Genomic DNA, 22262 nt, shown 5'->3' with positions numbered 1-22262 from the left:
CTTTTGGGCCTGGGAATCTCATGAAGCTTGTCTGTAAAAGTGTGCATGTTTCTGGGGAAAGTCAAGGCTCTCACCAGGTCTTCAAAGGAATCCCATGCACTGTCCCACCCCTCCGTCTCCCAAATGTTAAGAACCAGTGATTTGAAGGAAATCATAGTTAATCTTTGGCACAGTAAATATTCACGTTTGGTCGTAAAACAGAGGCAGCGACTTAGTTTTCATTCAGTGATGGGTAACTTTCAGAGTTCAGGAGCCCCTAAACGTCCAATGTGTAATAGTTTGCATGAGTCTGAAAAGCTGGAAACACTTGAACATGGGAGTGGAGAATGGAGGCGCTCAGTGATCAAGGAGATGACCTGTAACGGGGGCGGGGGGGGGGGCGGAGACTGGATTATATAGGCCGACAACGGCTGGGTTGCGCCCCTTCGCCCCTCTGGGCATTGAGAACCTGGACGCAGCGATGAGGCCCGAGGCCCGAGGCCCGAGACGACGTTCGGCAACAGTGAGCCTGGGCACGCAGGGGAGCTTCGCTTGGGCGTGGCAGCGACTTCCGCCGGAAGACGACTCCTCCCGGCCGGCCTTACGCGAGGCACCCTGGGAGCCGCGGGGGCGGTGTCTGGATCGCCGCCCCGCCCCCGCCGGGCGGGGCAGTGTTGCGTCGGGTTCTGATGACAGGAGGACACGCCCCTTGCGTTCCCGCGTCCCCTTGGCCCCTTTCCCCTCCGCCTTTCACCGTTTCGCGCTCGTTGGAGAGTCCCGCCTCTTCCCCCGGGCCGCGCCACCCAGAGCCTTCCGTGCGCCTAGGCCCCGCCTCTTACGGAAGCCGAGGCGGAGGGTCGGAATCCGGAAGAAAAACAATCGAGCGAGTGAGCTGACCGGCACCTGCTACCCGACCGGGGCAGATCAAGCCAGGATCCGCTGAGGCTGGGAGACGCGAACCAGCCGGGGCACCGCGTGGGGACGATGGCTGCCACGAATCCCCAGACCGAACCGAGAGGCAGGACGCTCAGGTGAGGAAGGCGGCTACAGGCAGGCCCGCCTGCTCCGGGCGGAATCACTGCCTCCGACTCAGTTGGGGCTGCGGATCTGGGGCAGAACCAGACTGGGAGAGAAGGGGCCAGACCTACAGGGCTGCTTCTAATTCAGAGGCCTCCCACATTCTCCCAGGTCAGTACGAGAGGGCTATGTTGGGCTTGAACCTCGCGCCCCCTCCAAACTTAGGCTGCTAAGCTCGTTCCCTCTTGGGGGCTCCAAGTAGGTGTTCCAGTTGGCTTCTTGAGGAGGCAGCACTGTTGAGGTGTTTGAAGTTAAAAACATAACAAAGCATTCACCCCTTAGCTTTGGAGTAGAAATCTTATTCTTTGGATCAGCACATACATCATGGGGTCTGCCTGATCCCGTTGTGACCTCCTGAAATCCGAAATCAGATTTGGATAAGATCCTTTAGTGAAGTGATAATAGCCTGGTCCCATGCCTGCTCTTTAACGAGGAACAACGCTAATCACCAGCTCAGAGCCGGTCACGATGCAAGGATTTGCTGCTAATCGTCCTTCGTAAAAGTGGGAACCAAAAATCCCGGCTTTGGCTCTCCATGCACTTAGAGCAGGCCCCTGGAAGAACAAGGAGCCTTGCAGTGAAAGGGCTGCCTTCCTTCCTCCTCCATTGGACAGCAGGGGGAGATCGTAAACAATCGAAGCACAGAATCTCTGGCCGAGGGCCTGGGAAGGTGGTTTTTGTATTGTTTTGTTGATGTTCGTCGGGAGGGGCAGGAAGTTGCTGTTCGCTGGCCAAGAATTTCTTGTAGTTGTGCTTTTTAGAACATGGACCTCGAAGAACAGCGTCTGGTGGGGAAGAGATGTTAGGGACATTCTGTCCTTCTCTCCCACCCCCCACAATGGATCGACTGCTGTTAGAGATTCGCCTCCTTGTGATGTGCCTAGGACTCACCTGAGGCTTGGTGGCTCTAATTGGTCTCTGCAGGGTTTGTAGCCCCTGCCTGCCCTGTACTCCGCACAGTCTGGAGGCTTCCTGGGAGCGCTGCTTTAACTCTTCAAATGAAGAGATTTGCGAGTCTGTCCTTCCCCGGAGCCTCAGATGGGATCCAGTGTTATTGAGAGCTTCTGATTAGATGTGTTGCTTCCCGAGAGTTTGTATGAACATGGAAAATGTTATCCAGCTGATGACTTTTCCCAAAAGAGTCTAGACTCTTGATATGTTGAGAAACTTGTTATTTGGAATCTTCTTAGGCTCTCTGAGATGCTTGGCAGAATTGGTTATGCTCCAGGAAGGAGTGGGAAGGAAATGTGGTGTCTTTATCTCTGTTATTTTTGAAATTCCTCTGTCTTGTAGTCCTAAGCCGTCTCACAAGGTGAAAATTGAAACCTCCAGAATCTTTCTGGTGGTGGACGGAACCCATGGATTGGAGAGTGGGGAGCTGGAAGTTGACTGACCCATAGATGACTGCTGAGGTGTGAGGGGCTGGTGGAATGAATAAATCCCTGGACTATCCACCCCATTGCCACCCCTCCCCTCGCCTGACTTTTGGGCCACGCTGGTAGCTCTCCTAGTGTGCTGGCAGCTCTGCACTGGCGTTGCCAGGCATAGGCAGCCATGGGCCTACACGGAGGAGCCAATCCAGGGTGGGAATTTCCTGCTTCAGGGGACAGAGGTGAAGGGGCCCTATGCCCTCCTCCGGATGCAGAAACATGCGTTTCCCATTCTCACTCCGCCGACTGTGGGATTGTGGTGCAGCCCTTCGCCCACCCAACCCCCCGGTCTGGTACCTGGACGACATCTCATCCTCCTTCCTCCGTGGCTTCCCTTCTCAGCATACATGTCGTGACGTGGAACGTGGCCTCTGCAGCACCCCCTGCAGACCTCAGTGATCTGCTCCAGCTGCACACCCCGAACCTGAATCTGGACGTGTATGTCATTGGGTAGGTGTCTGCAGGGCCCGTCCGCCATCCCTGTGTCTGAGCTCAGGTAAGCCCGACCGGTCCCAAGTTGTCCCCGTAGGGAACCGCTGTCGCCTGGACACCCTCCCTCTGGGGCCTGAAGGCCTGGAGCTTTCAGGCTGCATCAGGGCCACGCAGCGTCTCTTCTCCTGGGTCATAAAGGGCAAGGGGCTGCCCATCATCAGCCAGGGGAGGGGAGACCACCGTCACGAGAACCCGAGGCCAGCTGAGGGCAGGACTAAAAGTCCGAGGCAGAGGCAGGGCCCTCCTGGCGGGGGGAAGGCCTCTGACCTGGGATGGGCAGTTTGCAGGAAATGAACTGTGGGATCATGAGCCTCCTTTCTGACACTGCCTTTGAAGACCCATGGAGCAGTTTCTTCATGGATGTGCTTTCCCCTCTGAGCTTCGTCAAGGTAACTTACAGTTCACGGGCACCTGGGAAATGTGTCTCCCCTCCTGCACTCATCCCTAGTCCCTTGGTCTCCCTCTCAGGCTCTCGGGCTCTTTCCCTTTTATTAAAAGGCCCCAACCTCAGGTGCAGTCGCAGCTGGTTCCCTGGGGCTCCTACCTGCCTTGTGTCTTTCCAAGGTAGCTGGAGCTGAGCTGGGACCCCAGGGGCTAGTTTAACAGCTAGATATTTTTCAGGTTGAGAGAATTCCTTAGGGAGGCGCAGCAGGGCTTAGTAACACCTCAGGGCTCAGCCCCCACCCCATCTCCACTCACATGCCCCGCCCGGAGTACAGTGATTGCCGTCCTCTATAGAGTACTTACTTGATATGAAGCATTATAAATAAACTCTTATATACATTATTTTAATATGGTGGCTCAGCAGGTTTAGGCTTAATCCCTGGTTTGGGAACTTTCACCGTGAGGATGCAGGTTCGATGCCTGGCCTCGGTCAGTAGGTTAAGGACCTGGCACTGCTGCAAGCTGTGGCATAGGGCGCAGATGCAGCTTGGATATGGCATTGCTGTGGTCGTGGTGTAGGCTGGCAGCTACAGCTCTGATTCCACCCCTAGCCTAAGAACTTCCATTTGACGAAGGTGAGGCCATAAAAAGAGAAAAAGAAAAGAAAAACCTTAACTCTCTTTAAATATAAGTATTAAGACTCAGAGGTCATACAGGCTGTCTGGGATTTGAATCCAGTTTGAAAACTTCATAACCCTTGTTTTTTGTTTTTTTGGTTTTTTTGGTTTGTTTTGTTTTGTTTTGTTTTTGGCTACGCTTGTGGCATGCAGAGGTTCTGGGCCAGGGATTGAACCCGCGCCACAGCAGTGACAATGCTGGATCCTTAGCCCTCTGAGCGGCCAGGGAACTCCCCATAACCCTTGTTTTTAACTACTATACCTTATTACCGTACTAGTGGTCTCTAAGGTTGACAGGTAGCCCATGACTAGCTCTGCTGGTATCGGAGGGTGTCACTCTGATCATAAGGGACTGGTACCTCAAATTCTCAGGGGCGCAGCAGTTAGGAGAGGGGAGCTAGATGTCGAGGAAAAGGGTTCTCAGTCTGAAGGGCCAGTATTCTTTGGGAATCTTTCAGCCGTTGGGAGTCTACAGACAGGTTCTAGATTGCTGGATCTCACTTTTCTGCTCCACACAGCTGAGGGATGAGACACTGCCACTCAAAACACCTGCTTCTTGGAACTACCAGAATTCCTCTCATCCCTTTCCTGGGTGACTGGATTTCTTAGAATCAGTTTTGTCTCCCTAATATGCCTAAGAGTCCTGAGGCAGGAGCTATGAGTCCTCCTGAGAAAGGCATGTTCGAGAGAGATTTGGTCCTGCTGCTGAGGCTAGATAATGCCTGTGCCCAGGCCCTGGGCTCCCTCCAGATCACACAGGCCTCTTCCTGCAGACATAGAGCCCGATCTTCTCCGAGGGCAGAACCACTCCTCTCTCACCACCCACTCCCTTCCCAAGACTGGAGGCCTCCTTGTACCTCGGCTAACTGGCAAGGGATTGGTGGAATGGAATTGAGCCAAGGAAATTAGCTCATCCTGTGGCGTGGACACAGCTCATTCTATCCATGCGGCCTCCTGAGGTTGGGAGACCAGGCTGAGGGCCTGGCGTCCAAAGCAGATGACCGTCCTTCCTCTAGCCAAGCGTGGAGGTAAAGGGGAGCCCTGCCTGCCACCCGTGGCTTGGGCCGGAAGTTGCCAGCTATGGGCTGAGGGTTGAGAAGCCCGGGGCCTGACAGCCTTTGCAGGCTCCAAGGCTCCCAGCCGCCTCCCTCTTGTCCCTTCCTTAGCTCCGCCTACTTCCTTTCCTCCAGCTCCAATGTCCCCTGTAAGTCTCCTGCCTTTCCCCACAGCCCCACCCTTTCTCCCAATCTGAAGCTTTCCTGCCCCACCCCCACCTCCATCCTCCCTGCCCCACCCCCACTTCCCTGCTTCTTCCCAAAGTGGATTCGGTGGTGGAGCCCCGGTGGCCCAAGTCTGCTCTGTGAGTTAAGATTAAGTTTGAAACTCTTCCTGAATCTTTATCAGTTCCCTGGGAGTCAGCCCCTCAGGGTCCAGCCCTTCCCCCACCCCCCTTGTCATGTTTGCACCTGAAAGGGGGGCCCTGGGGGTGGAGAGTGAGGTGGGGGACGCATTGGGAGCAACCTCTGCCCATCCCTAGGTTCTCGCACCTCCTGGATGTGGGGCTCCCCCTGCTTTGACTCCCGCGCTGTGCCAGAGCGCCCGGCCTGTGGGATCAAGTTTCATAATTCCTGGAAGGCCCCAGAACACGCTCCCCACCCGGGGATTTCCTCCTTGGCCTCTGCACCTCAGGCTCCGGAAATAGCTCCTGGTGGTGGATGCAGAGCGCCCGAGGCTGAGAGAGGGTCACTGGCCCATTCCCACCCCGCCTCCGTGGTGGCCGAGAGTGGGGGATTTGGGCAGGCCTGGGCCTTTGGCCTTGTCATCCACGTAGTCTTCCTCCTGGGCTCGGTCTCGTGAGCCTCAGTCCATCTGCAGAACAGGGACGGCGCTCCCTTAAAGGGTTGGCGTGAAGGTTAAGTGCGCTGGGAAGCCGTCAGTGGACGGTAGCCATTCTCCCCAACCCGCAGACTCCTCCTCTGCTCTCTCTCTTAGCCCCTCTGCGTTGGCCACCAGCTGCCCACAGTCTATGGTATTTTTAGTAGCGTGTTCTTAATTTCCACTGAGCTATAACAGTGTGCAGAAATTAAGTGTACTGTTGGATGGATTTTTATAACATATGCAGCCACGTTGGAGAATATTTATGGCAGCCTAGAAGACTGTCCCATGTCCCTTCCCTACATTTACTCTGAAGAATCCTTAAACCAAAAAATAATAGGTGCCAGTTAATCCAGCATCTTTGAGATAGAGTCCTGCTTTATCAATGAGAAAATAAGCTGAGGTGTTCCCATCATGGCGCAGTGGTTAACAAATCCGACTAGTAACCACGAGGTTGTGGGTTCGATACCTGGCCTCGCTCAGTGGGTTAAGGATCTGGCATTGCCGTGAGCTGTGGTGTAGGTCGCAGACGTGGCTCGGATCTGGTGTTACTGTGGCTGTGGTGTAGGCCAGCGGCCACAGCTCCGATTAGACCCCTAGCCTGGGAACCTCCACATGCCTGCGGGTACAGCCCTAGAAAAGGCAAAAAGACAATAGTAATAATAATAATAAAATAAATAAATAAATAAATTTTTATTTAAAAAAAAATAATAAGCTAGACTCATCCAATAGCAAATACAACAGCCTGAGCTGGGATTTGAACCCAGAGCTGGCCATGAGCCACTGCCCGTGTAGTGTCTTTTTTTTTTCTTTGTCTTTTTGCCTTTTTCTAGGGCCGCTTCCCATGGCATATGGAGGTTCCCAGGCTAGGGGTCTAATCAGAGCTGTAGCCACTGGCCTATGTCACAGCCACAGCAATGCAGGATCTGAGCCGTGTCTGCAACCTACACCACAGCTCACGGCAACACCGGATCCTTAACCCAATGAGCAAGGCCAGGGATCAAACCCTCGACCTCATGGTTCCTAGTCGGATTCGTTAACCACTGTGCCACGACAGGAACTCCCCCGTATAGTGTCTTTTAAGTTCCTCCTTGAGGCACATGAATGAGCATTGCTCCTCCATCCTGCAGGTCTCCAGCGTCCGCATGCAGGGGCTCCTCTTACTGGTCTTTGCCAAGTACCAGCATTTGCCCTTTATCCAGATCCTCTCTGCTAAATCCACCCCCACTGGCCTCTTCGGGTATTGGGTAAGGATGGAGCTGTGGTCTGAGTCAAGAGCTCGGGGTGCCTCTCCCTGGGCTGGGAAGGGCTGGGGGCTTTGGAGCGGGGCCGATGAAGAAAGGGGGTGAGGGAGTTCCCACTGTGGCCAGATGGGATTGGTGGCTTCTTGGGAGCACTGGGCGCAGATTTGATCCCCAGACCAGCACAGTGGGTTAAGAATCCAGCATTGCCACAGCTGTGCCTTAGGTCACAACTATGGCTCAGATCTGATCCCTGGCCCTGGAACCCCATATGCCTCAGAGGGCCAAAAAAATAAATAGGGGTGTGTGTGTGTGTGAAATGGATCTTAGCACTCTGTCGAGGCCAGTGCCCTGCACAGCCACCTTCCCGCCTCAGCGGGGCTTAGGGTCCCTGAGACAGCTGGCTGGGTGAGCTGGGCCCTGTGGACAGAGAAGCACTCTGGGGAGCTGAATGTCTGGCCCTGGGAGAATTCCTGAAAGGTGAGACCATTTGCCCTCAGGCCCAGGACAGGAAAAGAGCGGTGTGTCCCACCCTGAGCAGCTCGCCATCCCTCTGCCCACCTGTCCTACCAGGGGAACAAAGGGGGCGTCAACATCTTCCTGAAGCTCTACGGCTACTACGTCAGCATCATCAACTGCCACCTGCCCCCACACATGGCCAACAATGACCAGCGGCTGGAGCATTTTGACCGGATCCTGGAGATGCAGAATTTTGAGGCACAGGATATCCCCAACATCCTGGACCACGAGTGAGCATGCAGTGCTGAACTGCCACCCCGGCCCTCTCCCCCACGCCAGCCCAGCTCAGTGGGCTCTGCCTGGCCACTGCTTCCCAGCCAGAGGCAGTCTATTCCATCTCCCGCCCTCTCCCAGCCTCTTCCTGGCGCCCCTTCTGCTCTCCCATCCAGCTGTGCCTGCCTGGAGTCCGGGACCCCTTCCCTTCCCCGCCTAGAAACCCTGGACGCTTCCGAACATCCCGGGTCAAGAACCTCATGGTTCGCTGAGGTCACCGGAAGGGCTGGTTCTCAGCCTTGCCGGGTGCACAGTTGAGGGGGGCGGGGAGGGCTAGACCCTGCTCCAAATGTGCCACTTGCCCCTCCGGCTGGTCTCTTGAGAACAGCCCCGTCGGGCCCCCGCCCTTGTCTCCTCACCTGTGTCCTTGAGTGAGTGAGCTTAGAGCTCACCCCCTGTAGCTCCCGCCTCCTCTGACCGCGTCACAAACCCTCAGGCCACCTGCCTGCCTTTCTTTCTGAAGCCTCATTCTCTGGTTTGGAGACATGAACTTTCGGATCGAGGACTTTGGGTTGCACTTTGTTCGGGAATCCATAAAACATCAGTGCTACAGTGACCTGTGGGAGAAGGATCAGGTATCGGGTGAAGGGAGGGCCCCCCAGGGGGTGGGCTGAGCCCCAGGTGGGGGGAGCCAGCAGGAAACGAGGGGAGGTTCCCTGGCACCTTTCTCCTTTCCCAGGCCTACGACGTCCCTGCTCCCAGGCCGGACGGGGTCTAATAGGGCTTGGCCCCTGGGGTCGGGCAGCCAGTCCTGGAGGGGCTGGGGCACGGCTGCTAGGTGTGATTGACACGGGGAGTGAGAAGGGCTTTGGCCCGCTGTGGCCCTGCACCGCGTACCAGCCCTCTTGTGTCCCTGTCATCTTCCCCATCCCCAGCCTGGCTTGCCTCCTGGAGGATATGTCACCTCTTTGGGGGACCCTGGCTACCCCAGCCTCCCCTCTGACACAGTCTGCTAGGGGCCCCCAGGGAGATGGAATTTAAAGCCTGGTCCCTCTAGTCCAAGAGCTGGGAAGTAGCAGGCAGCTCCCTCCTCTGGGACTGTGGGGTAATGTTTGCAAAAGGATTGGGCCACTCTCCTGGGGGGGGCCTCCCCCCCCCCACGCAGTGGGGCTGGGGCGCTGAGGAGGTGGCGTGGCCAGGCTGAGTCCTGCCTGCTGCAATGACACGTGCTGATCCCTTGGGTGGAGTGTGGTGCTGGGCCGCTGGGTCGGGGCTCTTGGGAGACGGGCCTGTACCTTTCTCTGCAGCTCAGCATTGCCAAGAGACATGACCCTCTGCTCCGGGAGTTCCAGGAGGGACCCCTGCTCTTCCCGCCCACCTACAAGTTCGATAAGAACTCCAACAACTATGACACCAGGTGAGGGGCTCCACCAGGGAGGACCAGCCTGTCGTCACAGATCTGGAAGTAGCCCGGGAGGAGGGACGGGAGGCCGGTGGGCCTAGGGGGGCCCTCGTGGCAGTGGGAGCTGCCTCAGTGTCAGGGAAGTAGGACTAGACGCGGCCATCACCTCTCAGGAGTGTCCCTCCCGCCCCCTTCATGAGATGGTGACCATGGGAGCTGTCCCAGATTGTGCTCAGGAAAAGCAGAAAGGGGAGACAGTGCTGGCAAGAATAGGGGCTGGGAGGAGTTCCCGTTGTGGCTCAGTGGGTTAAGACCCCACCTAGTATCCATGAGGGTGCAGGTTCCAACCCTGGCCTCGCTCAGTGGGTTAAGGATCCGGCGTTGCCACAAGCTGCGGTGTAGGGTGCAAGATGCAGCTTGAATCCCAAGTTGCTGTGGCTGTGGCGTAGGCCGGCAGCTGCAGCTCTGATTTGAGCCCTAGCCTGGGAACCTCCATATGCCTCGGGTTTGGCCATATAAAGAAAAAAAAAAAAAAAGAATAGGAACTGGGGGCAGGGCAGGTGGAGCCAAAGGAGAGGGGAAAAGAGCTAAGGGGTGACTTGGGTGGGTCTGTACTGCAGTATTCTGGGAACCCCTGCCCCCACTCCCTGGAGATTTCTGGTCCTGCCCGGAGAAGTGGGCAGAAAGCTTGGCTCAGCCTGTTGCTGTTATAAGCACCCCTTCCCAGCTGTGAGCGGGTCGGGTATGAGGAGGATGAAGTTGGGGCTGTCAGTGGGGCAGGGAATGGGGAATGACACAGGGACCGTGCCTCTGATAGTTAGAACCGGAGCGCTGCCCCTCTGCTGCATGACCTTGGACACAGGATTGAAGCTTCAGTTTTGCCGTCTGCAAAAGGGGGCTGATAACAGTACCTATTTCGTGGAGCTGAGGATTAAATGAGACCTTGCATGTGCTGAGCCTGGCACCTCACACCCAGTAAGCCCTGTGGTAACTGCTGTTGTTATTTTTAGATTCTTGTCCCCAGGTGGTAGTTTTGCCAAAAACCTGTCTAAGAAGCTGAGAAGGTGCCAGGCGACCATGAAAACCTTAGGCTTAGGTGGGGGGCAAAAGTCGCTCTGGCAAGAGGTCCCTGGCCCAATTTAGGGCCAGGATCCTTATCTCTTTGAAGGGAACGAAGAACCCCCTGCACATCATGGGATTTCATTTCATCTCCAAGGTGCGGCTCCTTCCTGCGCTCCACTAGCAGGACTTGGGGGGTAGGAGGTGCCTCCAGGGTAACTCAGGGTGCTGGGACTTAGCGTGTGAGAGGTGGAGCTGGTGGCCCAGTGCTGGCAGTGGTGTGGCAGAGCCACCACGACGTCCCGCCAAGGAAGGGGGAACACGTGAGCTACTTCGCGAGTGTGGAGCAAGACGGAGTGGGGTCACAGCCGGGGCAGAGCACATAAGGAGAGGCCACGAACACTGGCAATAGGGTCCAGTCTGGGCAACGGTGCCAGCCTGAAAGAAGGTTAGAGGGCAGGCTTCAGCTGGCCTGCTGGCCTGGGTCCGCAGCTGCCCGTCTCCCCAGCCATGCATTGGAAACGAAGGTCATCTTGGAAGTCGTCAGGCGTCAGTGGGCCAGGCTGGGGGCCGGGCCCCTCTACCCACTGACTTCAACCCTCAGTTCAGCAGGAAGAGACCTGTTGACAGGCCCTGTGACCAAGTGTCCCTTGGCCCACACCCCCCCGGGAAAACAAACACCAGGAGACTGGAAGTCGCTGAGACTGCACAGAGCGGCTCCGAGAGGCTGGGGGCCTTCCCCAGGTGGCTCAGCTAGTGCTGGCGGAGCTGGAGCTCAGCTCTCTGGACTGTGTTGCCCACTGTTCTCCTCTAGCCCACAGTGCCTCCGAATGCACAGCCAGTCTTGCAGCAGCAGCCGCAGGAAGGAGAGCAGGATCGGGGAGCAAAGGCCTGCTGAGGAGGAGGCCGAAACTTCAATCCACACGACAGATGCCGGCCATGTTGTGATCGGCCTTCCGGAGCACTTAGCATAGAGCAGGCCTCGTGCCGAATGTTCTGCCTGCATCCTTAATCCACGCAGTCTCATCAGGGAGATACGGTTCATACTGACTTTTTACAAATAAGGAAACTGAGTCTTAGAAGATCTAAGTGACAAAATAAGTAATAGAGCAAGAATTTGAACTCGTCGTGGCTCAGTGGTTAACGAATCCGACTAGGAACCATGAGGTTGTGGGTTTGATCCCTGGCCTTGCTCAGTGGGTTAAGGATCCGGCGTTGCCGTGAGCTGTGGTGTAGGTTGCAGACGTGGCTCGGATCCCATGTTGCGGTGGCTGTGGTGTAGGCCGGCGGCTACAGCTCCAATTCGACCCCTAGCCTGGGAACCTCCATATGCTGCAGGTGCAGCCTTAGAAAAGGCCAAAAAAAAGAGAGAGAGAGAGAGAGAGAATTTGAACTCAAGTCTGTGTGACTCCAGCCTCACACACCTCCCCCCTTGCCCGGAGCCCAGGAAATGAAGGAATGTCTGGACCAGAACAGGGGGCGTTACTGGGGGACATCGTATCTGAAACATTCCCTCTGGGAGTTCCTGTGGTGAGCAGGGCCTGAGCCCCACGTGGGGAAGAGAGACATTCCCGTCTAATCCATCTCTTATTCATCCTTGGAGACCCAGTTCAGACACCATCTCTGCTGGAAGGCTTTCCCTTGCCCATTTTCCAGAGAGTTCGCCCCTGCCCTTCTGCTGCCTGCAGGCCTTGCCCGCACCATGGTTTCAGTGTTGCTTTTAAGACACAGCGTGCCTTTCTTGAGGTGCTCTGAATGCCCAGGGCACCGACGGGACCTGATTTATGACCATCCCTGGTATGTAGCATAGCGCCGGGCATGTGCTTGAACTGGGAGCCTGAGAGGACAAAAGGAACAGATACGGTATTTAAGGAGCAGCCAGTTGAGGAGAGGGACCCACCCAGAGCAAGGGAGCCAAATAAACACTCTCAAGTCCAAGAGTTGGCCAGTGGAAGGTTCCAGAACTCTGTGCGGAAGTGCCAAAGGAGGGTGAAGCGAATGGTAAGGAGGCGGGCAGCTGAAGCCAGGAGGAGTCAATGAGGGCTGTTGTCAGGGAGGCAGCAGGGTTGGCAGAAAGAAGGGCAGGCATTCCAGTGGGTCAGCACAGTCAGCAGCACTGGGAAGAGGCACCTTGAGCACAGCTGACCCGCTCTGCAAAGGCCCCGGGAGTGAGCCGAGCGCGGGCCGGGGTGTGCAGCTTTGCGGAACAAAGTCAGCCACCTGTCAGGGGACAGCGGAAGGGTCAAAGGTGGAAAATCCGGTTAAAATCAGGGGTTGCAATTAGGTTCTTTTACAGTTGAAATCAACCCAGTCAGCCAGTCAGCCTCTCTGCTGGGCAGTGAGCAGATTTTATGATCAGTCTAGTCAAGACTGAGTCCAGGAGTTCCCGTTGGGGCACAGCGGAAACAATCCAACTAGGACCCGTGAGGATATGGGTTCTATCCCTGGCCTCACTTAGTGGGTTAGGGATCCAGCATTGCCGTGAGCTGTGGTGTAGGTCGCAGACACGGCTGGGATCTGGTGTGGCTGCGGCTGTGGGGTAGGCCGGCAGCTGTAGCTCTGATTCAACCCCGAGCCTGGGAACCTCCATATGCTGCTGTTTGGCCCTGCAAAGCCAAAGGAAGAGTGCTTTCAGACTTGCAAGTGGAACACACTGTTACTTTGGGGTCAGTAACTTGGCTGAAGTTTTCTAGGCTCTTAAGCCAAGAGAATCTGGCAGAGCTACATAGGGTTTTAATTTTTAGAAAGTGAGGACACACTGCAGGCATACCTGGGAGATACTGCAGGTTCAGTTCCAGACCACTGCAGTAGAGTGAAGGTCATAATAAAGAGAGTCACACAAACTTTTTGGTTTCCTGGTACATGTAAAAGTTATGTTTCTGCTGTACGCTTAATAAGTGTGCAATAGCATATGTTTAAAAATGTACATGCCTTAATTTAGAAACGCTTCTTCAGTGGGAGTTCCTCTTGTGGCTTAGCCAGTTATGAACCTGACTAGTATCCATGAGGACATGGGTTTGATCTCTGGCCTCGCTCAGTGGGTTAAGGATCTGGCATCGCCACAAGCTGTTGTGTAGGTTGCAGATGTGGCTCAGATCTGGCATTGCTGTGGGCTATGGTGCAGGCCGGCAGCTGCAGCTCTGATTCAGCCCCTAGCCTGGGAACTTCCATATGCCACAGGTGTGGCTGTAAAGGGCAAAAAAAGAAAAAATCCTAACCATTGTCTGAGCTTTTGGCAGGTTGTAATTTTTTTTTTCAATAATAATATCATCACAGACCACCATTATCAATTAATGAAAAAGCCTGGAGTTCCCATTGTGGCTCAGCGGTTAGCAAACCGGACTAGCATCCATGAAGACTCAGGTTCGATCCCTGGCCTCGCTCAGTGAGTTAAGGATCCAGCAATGCCATGAGCTGTGGTGTAGTTTGCAGACGCGGCTCGGATCCCGTGTTGCTGTGGCTGTGGTATGTGCCGTGGGTGTGGCCCTAAAAAGACAAAAAGACCAAAAAAAAGCTTGAAATATTGCAAGAACTGCCAAAATGTGATCTCAAAACAGGAAGAGAATAAACGCTGTTGGAAAAATGGCTCCAGTAAACTTGATCCATGCAGGGTTGCCACAAACCTTCAGCTTGTAAAAATCATATTTTCGGGGAAGTCCAATAAAAGCGAAGCCCAATAAAACGAGGTGTGCCTGCAATCTCCAGAAACAAACCTTGCACTCCGTCACCACCATTCAGGCAAAAAGTTTGTTTAGCAAGGCCCCGTTCTGGTGAGGCACCCTGAACGGGCCACCATGGGGCAAGCTACAGGAGACAGGTGTGGTGGAAGAAGGGGCACCAACTTCGAGTCAGCAACCTGGGCAAGCGTCCAGCTCTCATCCGGCTTCCACTTGGACAGCATGACCTCGCTCAACTTCAGTGTCCTGTGCAAGAAGGACAATGTGACCTGTAGCACCCATGTTGGGAGGGTTAGAAGAGCCCGATGTTTAGGATTAGAACACGTTTAGCACCCATGTTGGGAGGATCAGAACACGTTTAGACCCCCACGTTTAGCTATTATTATTAGGAATGGAGAATTGGGGGAAATATATATAACATTTATTTATTTTAGTATTTCTGACTTTTGTTTGTCCCATGAGCTCCTCAGCGACTCTGTCAATCCCATTTAGCAGATTCCCCAGTTGCCTGGCATATAATGAAGACTCCGTAAAGCTTGTTGAAAGAACGAACAATACAGGTGCCCCGTGACAAGCGTGGACCAGGCCATGGAAAAGGAGGAAGGGGAGACAGGCTGAGATGCTGGAGGGGAAGGAGAGTCAGGCTGTGGTCAGGATGTGGGGAAAATCCTGGGCTCTTACCATAAAAGGGAAGTGGGGGTGGACGGACGCTTTGAAGGGGAGAGCGATGCGTTTATGTGGTTCATTACCAAGTGTTAAGAATTGCTAGGTGCTGAATGTTGGAATTTGGTCTGGAGATTTAGTGTCTGCCGTTTCTCGGGTGGACATCCCACCTTCCGGTGTCCTCTGAACCCTCCCCAGAAGAGTGAAAGGTTGAAACAACCCAGGAGCCCCAAGCAGAGGTGATTGGGCCAGTCTCCACTTCTTGACCACGCCTTCAACAGTGTCCCTTTGAAGTCAGTACCGTTGTCACCCCCTTAAGGATTGAAGAAACCGAGGCTTGGAATAGTGAGGTCACTTGCCCAAGGGCAGACCTTATTATTTATTTATTTATTTATTTATTTAAATGTGGAGTTCCCGTCGTGGCGCAGTGGTTAACAAATCCGACTAGGAATCATGAGGTTGCAGGTTCGATCCCTGCCCTTGCTCAGTGGGTTAAGGATCCCGCGTTGCTGTGAGCTGAGGTGTAGGTGGCAGATGCAGCTCAGATCCTGCGTTGCTGTGGCTGTGGTGTAGGCTGGTGGCTACAGCTCCCATTAGACCCCTAGCCTGGAAATCTCTGTATGCTGCAGGAGCAGCCCTAGAAAAGGCAAAAAGACAAAAAAAAAGGATTACTTATTTGTTATAAAAAGCTTTAAGTTGGAACAGGCAGGTGGAAGACAAGGACAAAGTCGGGAAGGCCAAGAAGCTTCCATGCCCTCTCCCGAGGCGCCACTCTCCCCAGATCTCCATGTGTTCATCCTGGAACCGCAGAGTTTTGTTTTTTGGGTTTTTTTTGGGGGGGGGCTTTTGTCTCTTTAGGGCCACACCAGCGGCATATGGAGGTTCCCAGGCTAGGGGTTGAATCGGAGCTGTTGCTGCCAGCCTACACCACAGCCACAGCAATGCTAGATCCGAGCCACATCTGGGACCTACACCACAGCTCATGGCAACGCCAGATCCTTAACTCACTGAGCAAGGCCAGGGATTGAAGCCGCAACCTCATGGTTCCTAGTCGAATTTGTTTCCATTGCACCATGACGGGAACTCCCAGAAGAGCTCTTAATTAACAAGCCAGAACCTTCCTTCAGTGGGTCTCTGATTTTAGCGTCAGAGTTCACCACTGAGGCACCATTCTGCCTCTCTGGTTGGAAAACCATATTCCTATCGAAGCAACAGACTACATCAGAAATGTTTGTTAAAAGTCGTAAGGCATGGGGTTCCCGTCATGGCTCAGCGGAAACAAGTCTGACTTGTATCCTTGAGGATTTGGGTCCAATTCCTGGCCTTGCTCAGTGGGTTAAGGATCCGGCGTTGCCATGAGCTGTGGTGTAGGTCACGGACGTGGCTCAGATCTGGTGTTGCTGTGGCTGTGGTGTAGGCTGGCAGCTGTAGCTCCTATTTGAACCCTAGCTTGGGAACCCCCATATGCCATGAGTGTGGCCCTAAAAAAAAAAAAGAAAGGTAGTAAGCAGGAGTTCCTGTTGTGGTGCAGCGGAAACAAATCAGACTAGTATCCATGAGGATGCAGGTTCGATCCCTGGCCTCGCTCAGTGTGTTGGGGATTCAGCGTTGCTGTGGCTGTAGCTCCAATTCAGCCCCTAGCCTGGGAACTTCTATATGCTGCATGTACACCCCAAAAAAAAAAATAAATAAATAATAAGTGAATAAAGCAGAAGACAAAAATAGCATTTCGGACTGATTATAAGTGTTTGAAACTGTTTACATTGAGATTAGATGGGCTTTTTTTTTTTTTTTTTTGGCCATGCCTGCAACCAAAGTTCCTTGGCCAGGGATCAAACCCAAGCCACAGCAGTGACACCACCAGATCCTTAACCCGATGAGCCACTAAGGAACTCCCAAATGGGCATTTTTAAGGAAAGGGGTTGAGCTTGGGGTTTGGGGATTATCTGGGTTTCCCAAGCACTTGTGGCGTCCCTCCTAGTCCGAGGGCTCCGTACTCAGGCTGAGGATACGCGGGAGGCTGCGAGAGAGCCAGTGCCTGCCTTCCGAGCTCACGCGCGGACTGATGGGCTGACTGGGAAACAGTACACTGTGATGTAGTGTAATCGTAGATGTACTTGTGCAAAATGCTTTGGACGCAGAGGTCAGGGACGGCTTTATGCTAAAGACAGCACGGGCATTGGGCCTCTCCCTGTGACGAAGGGTGTCCAGGCAGTAAAGCTTCCAAGAAGAAAGGCCCAGAGGCTTGAGAGGGTTGCCAGGGTGGGGTGGGTCTGCGCCAGAGGTGGGAGATGACAGCCCAGGGGCATCAGACTCCTGTCCACTTTGAAAGCCGCACTTGGAGACTTGAACTTTATTCTGGAGGCCGCGAAGACTCCTTGCAGGTCTTAAAATAGGGAATCACCCGACCAGGCTGTGCGGCCTTGCTCACACCCCTCAGGGAAGCTGGCAGATGAAGAGCAGGCTGGATGGTTCTCAGGTTGACTCTTGACAACAAAGCCTCATAGTGGCCAGTGTCCACAGAGAGCTTGTGTTGTACCACGTGCGGTGCTGAACAGGTTTTGTGTTGGATCTCAGTTCATCAGCAACCCTGTGACATGACTATTGTCATTATCTCCATGTTACAAAGGAGGAGGCTGAGGCCCGAGAGGCGTTGGCCTGGTGATAAGGAGCCCATGCGGTGCGGTCAGGCCACCTGGCCTTGAGTCCCGGTTGCCCCGCTCGGTGGCTGGGAGGCTTCGGGGAAGTTGCTTCCCCCTCAGACTCATTTTCTCCGCCTGTGACGAGGGAGCTCCATGGTGCTGATTGCAGGCAGGCAGGCAGCGAGCCTTCCCTCAGCGCTGCCCTTCCCTGACCGAAGGTTCCATCTTTAGGAAGGGGGACGCCAAGGTCCAGCTCAGGTCTCTCTCCAAAATCCAAACCTCAGCTTCGATCTGCGGCTGCCTTTGTTTAAGACATAGGAAAGGCTTGAAATGGCATGTTTCTGAGTCACAATTTGATTCATCAAAGTATGGGCTAGACGGAGGAGGGTCCTTGGCTGGGTCTGACAAAGGCCCGCATGCTCTTGATTCCACGGGGCACCCTCCCACCTGCTGCCATGCGGGGCTCCTCTAAGCTCGTGGGGGTGCCGACCCCTCTCCTCCCATCCTTCCTCTGCCCCCACCCCCAGTGAGAAAAAACGCAAGCCTGCGTGGACCGACCGCATCCTTTGGAGGTTGAAGCGGCAGCCCCAGGCCGACTGCCACCCCCCCACACTGCCAGCGCCCCACTTCTCCCTGGTTCTGAGGAGCTACGTCAGCCACATGATGTACAGCATCAGTGACCACAAGCCTGTCACCGGCACCTTTGACTTGGAGGTAAACGGCCCAGCTGCCCGGCAGCACCTGGCAGAGGAGCAGCCACCCTGGGCCATGTCCCCAAACCCTCCCGCCCTGGTTGCAGTGTCAGCAGATCCCCCAGGGGAGACCTGTGGGAGGACACGATTGCCCTGCCTCCCAGCTCAAGTGTCCCGGCTCTTCTTGTTGATGGCTCTGTCTGTCAAAAACCCGTTGAAACCCTTTGTCAATAGGTTTCCATTTCCTCTTGGTTCTGTCCCTTGGGGCTCCTGAGGTCCATTATGCTTATTACCTACTGGGTGAGGTAGGACTTCCTTTCATTTGTCCTAAACCCATCTGGCTCAGGTTGCGAAGGGAGCCCCTCTGTCCTTGTCCTTGTAATGACCATCTGATGGCCAGGGTGCTGCTGCTGACCTCCTTTGAGCTGCTGGCTGCCCTCAGCCTTCACCTGTCCATGCTGTTTGTCCATCTTTATCCCATCGTGACTCCCTGTGCCTGTAGCTGTGCTCACCAGAGGCCCCCAAATTGGGTTTGCCCCTTTTGGGTCGGAAACCCTGGAGGCCTGAGAGCAGCGTCTTTCTCCCACCTGTCAGCAACCCCCCCACCCTCCCCAGACCTCGGCCACCCCCACGCTCACCCCTCAGCACTTGGCTGTCTGCTCGGTTACCCACCCGGCCCCAGTCCCATCCTCCTTGGCAGGGCCAGCTGTCTGTCCAACAAGCCTTTGGCCCTTTCTTTCCAGCTGGCCAGCCAAGGTCTGATGCCCTCAGGGCAGCTTTGCGGAGATCTCTGCCCGCACCCTGGGTGCCCCTCCTCCCCGCACTGACCCTGACCTATTGGGAGGCCCCAGTACGGACTGTTTCTCTCCGAGAAGGGAATGATGCTGTGGGATTTCACCCCCCTTCCCCTGTGTGTAGCTGAAGCCGCTGGTATCTGCTCCGCTGATCACCCTGCTCCCCGAGGGCCCGTGCACCACTGAGAGCGACCTGCTCATCAGCTACTCCCTGGCCGCGGACTTCCTCAGCAGCCCCTGGGACTGGATCGGACTGTACAAGGTGATGCTGTGGGCGGGGCAGGGAGCGTGTCGGCCACGCCCCCACCCCGCCCCCACCCCGGGGTCTAAGAGCTCGTGGGGGCGGGGCGGGGCACAGAGACTAAGGAGCTCCCTCTTCCACCCCAGGGGTGCCTGCCCACCGAGAAGGCAGAGGATCAGCCCCAGAAATGAGACCACCCTCTCCCTAGGATATGACGTGGGGCCTGGGTCCTCCCAGACCACTGACCCCCTGATCCCCCTCCCGCAGGTGGGGCTGCGCCACATTAATGACTATGTGTCATATGTCTGGGTCGGGGACAACCAGGTCTCCTTCGGCGACCAGCTGAACCAGGTACCTGCCCCTTCTCCTGAGCTAGGTGTTCCGCGCCTCCAGCGTGTAGGCTTGCCTGAGGGCTCCTGTCTTCTGGAGGGAACAGAGCCAGTTCCCTTGTCACTGAGAGCTGGGCCTGGGGCTGTGGGCCTGACCCCCTTCCTGTCTGCCCGCCCCCCGCAGGTATACATCAGCCTCAGCGACATCCCTGAGACTGAGGATGGGTTTCTCCTCTTTTACTATAGCAACAGCCTGCGTTCTGTGGTGGGGATAAGCAGACCCTTCAAGGTAAGGGACGCTGGTGAGTGAGAGAGGGGGCGGCACTGAAGACTTGAGCCCATCGTCACGTCCCCCAGGCCCCCGGCTGAGGAGCCCTCCCCTTCTGGGGTCCCTGGAAGGCCCAGAGCAAAAGCCTGCGGTGGCCCCTTGCGCTCCCCACCTGTTTTATTCCTGCAGATCCAGCCTCGCTCCTTCCTGGAGGAGGACTCACTGGATGAAGCCCAACCACAGATCTGAGCCAGGATGCGAGTGAACTCGGGCGGAGGCCGGCGCTGGCTGCCAGCTCTGCCTTCACTGCCAGGAGCACTGGGGGCCCAGCCCTGCCCCCTGAGGAGGCCGCAAGTCTCCTCCACCTCCCAGGGCGAGTTCCAGCCACACTCCCTCACTCTCCCCAGTCCAGATCTCCAGGATCAGCCCCTTCAATACAGGTTTCTGTGGCTCAGGTGTGAGTGAAACCAGCTAGTTTGTCAGCAGTGAAGCTCTAGACAGTCCGCTGGAGGAAGGACCCTCCAGCTTGCATCTCATTTCTCCATCTTCCCCACACACACACTTGTAGTCCTGCCCAAGCAGGCCCGCCGGGCACATGCCCCATCTGGCACAGGCCCGCATTCTTGTCACGCCACCCTGGGCCTTAGGCTGCCTGGGAGGGGGAGATGCTCACGTTTGTGCAGGCTGCGTAGACTGGTTGGCGAAGGCAGCATTGGGTTCTAGGAGTCTTGGCATCTCATTGCCTGTCCCCCTGAGGGGTGGGCAGAGGGTCTGGGGTCCCTGCTTTTTGCAGAAGCAAATGGCTAAGTAGGCAGGATGGAGGGGGGCCTCCACCCAGGCTCTTACGTAGGTTTTGTGGGCAGGCTGATGGTGTCCTTCCGCCAGCACCTCCATCCTCACCCCCAGAGTCTGACCCAGAAAGTTCCAGGGTGTGAGCAGAGAATAGGTCCCTGGTTCACTTCTGCTAGTAGATCAGGCTCCGTGCCCCCAACCGGCCCTCCCGTGAAGTGTTGGCAGGTGGTAGAGGAGCTGTGGCCACAGACTTTCACAGGGTGGGCCTTGCGCAGTCCAGCTCATCTGCCCCTACCTTTACCTGCTGTCACCGGCCAGAACCCTGCTCTCTCTTTAGAGCGCTGTGGGACCTCGGAGTGAGGGCAGGTGGAGAGGAGAGCCAGAATCCAGCCGTTGTGGAGAATCTGGCCCCGGGGGTCTTCCAAGAGCATTCTCTAGGTGCTGCATGGGCCTGGCCTGTCCCTATTCCCACCATTTGCCTTCAGCCTCTGGTGACTCAACGGCCCTTCTCCCTGGAGAAGACACCTCAGGGAGCCTGCTCTGTGACTGTCACTCCCATCCTGCCACCTGCGACTGAGGGACACTCCTGCATTCTTACTCCACCCTGGGAGCCATCAAGAACTGTCCCTCTCGGAGTTCCTGCTGTGGTGCAGTGCGATCAGCGGTGTCTGTGGAGCGCTGGGATGCAGGTTCGATCCCTGGCCCAGTGCAGTGGGTTAAGGATCCAGCAGCACTGCTGTAGCATAGGTAGCAGCTGTGCCTCGTATCTGATCCCTGGCCGGGGAACTCCATATGCCATCAGGGGCAGGGGTGGGGGAGGGGGGGGCAAAAAAAAAAAAAGAACTGTCCCTCTGGCTTCTAGCAGGCCATGGCCAATCTGTGTTCTGTGGCTGTTGCGTTGGTGGATAATTAGAAACATGGCTTTTACAACTGCACGTGACTCCGTCATGATGGTGCTGGGAGCGGGCACATGGTAATGGGCCCTGGCTGGACCCCAGGACGAGGGACCTGTCGTCCAGGCTAGACTGTGTCTGAGAGTGACACATGTTGCCCAGGTGGGAATGGGCTGAGGTTCTGGGATGGTGGCCCTCTGGGTCCCTGGCCCAGGTGGGGCGTGTCACCTACGCTGTTGGGTACTTGGTTTACTCTGCTGTTGAGTAGGTAGGATGGGTTTCCTGGGACTGAGCTCTCAGCAAGGTGCTCACTCTGCTCTCGAGGTTCATTGCTCCCCAGCTGGCACTCCCTCCCCCCTTAGTCTGGAGCCCTGGCCCCGGGTTAAGCTCTCCAAACACCTCACCATCTCTTCTCTCTGCCCCGAGGTCACCATGGTAACTTCTGCCCCTGGCACACACGCACACCTGAGGAACCCTGAGCCCTCGAACTTGCCCACTTCTCACAGGCACAGGCGTTGTGGGTGCTGCCACAGAGCACCCTTCATCTGGGAACCAGACAGGGAAACCAAAGCTTGAAGAAGTGGCGTCAGGTGGCTCGGTGGTTAAAGAACCCGACTGGGATCCATGAGGATGCGGGTTTGATTCCTGGCCTCACTCAGTGGGCTAAGGATCCAGCATTGCTGGAAGCTGTGGTGTAGGTCGCAGATGTGGCTTGGATCCCACGTTGCTGTGGCTGTGGTGTAGGCTGGCAGCTACAGCTCCAATTTGACCTCTAGCCTGGGAACCTCCCTGTGCCACGACTGCAGCCCTAAAACAGCAAAAAAAAAGAAGTGGCATGATCCCTCCAAAGTTAGCCAGGCAGCTGTGGTGTCGTGCAGGACCAGACACTCGGGAATGGGGTCGAGACCTGGGTTCTAATCGGA

General features: G+C 55.6%; 1 protein-coding gene across 6 annotated transcripts; it reads left to right on the top strand.

Annotated features, from left to right (window-relative positions):
- The first annotated feature begins 738 nt into the window (after positions 1-738).
- INPP5K (inositol polyphosphate-5-phosphatase K) lies at positions 739-21379 on the top strand. 6 transcript variants are annotated; one of them, XM_047757308.1, is made up of 12 exons: positions 739-1010; positions 2829-2936; positions 3259-3367; positions 7045-7161; positions 7729-7904; positions 8411-8522; positions 9195-9304; positions 17858-18044; positions 18941-19078; positions 19325-19408; positions 19633-19675; positions 19844-20108. In XM_047757308.1, the coding sequence occupies exons 1-12, from the start codon at positions 964-966 to the stop codon at positions 19882-19884; spliced, it is 1272 nt and encodes a 423-aa protein (XP_047613264.1). In that variant the 5' UTR covers positions 739-963; the 3' UTR covers positions 19885-20108. The 6 variants fall into 6 exon arrangements, with proteins under 6 accessions (XP_047613264.1, XP_047613263.1, XP_047613266.1 ...); XM_047757307.1 differs by having other exon boundaries at positions 741-1010; positions 19571-19675; positions 19844-21379; XM_047757310.1 differs by lacking the exon at positions 739-1010 and having other exon boundaries at positions 3266-3367; positions 19571-19675.
- Positions 21380-22262: the final 883 nt, after the last annotated feature.

This window comes from Phacochoerus africanus, chromosome 14 (genome assembly GCF_016906955.1).
Source record: "Phacochoerus africanus isolate WHEZ1 chromosome 14, ROS_Pafr_v1, whole genome shotgun sequence".
NCBI lineage: Eukaryota > Metazoa > Chordata > Mammalia > Artiodactyla > Suidae > Phacochoerus > Phacochoerus africanus.
This window is presented reverse-complemented; position numbering and strand designations above follow the sequence as displayed.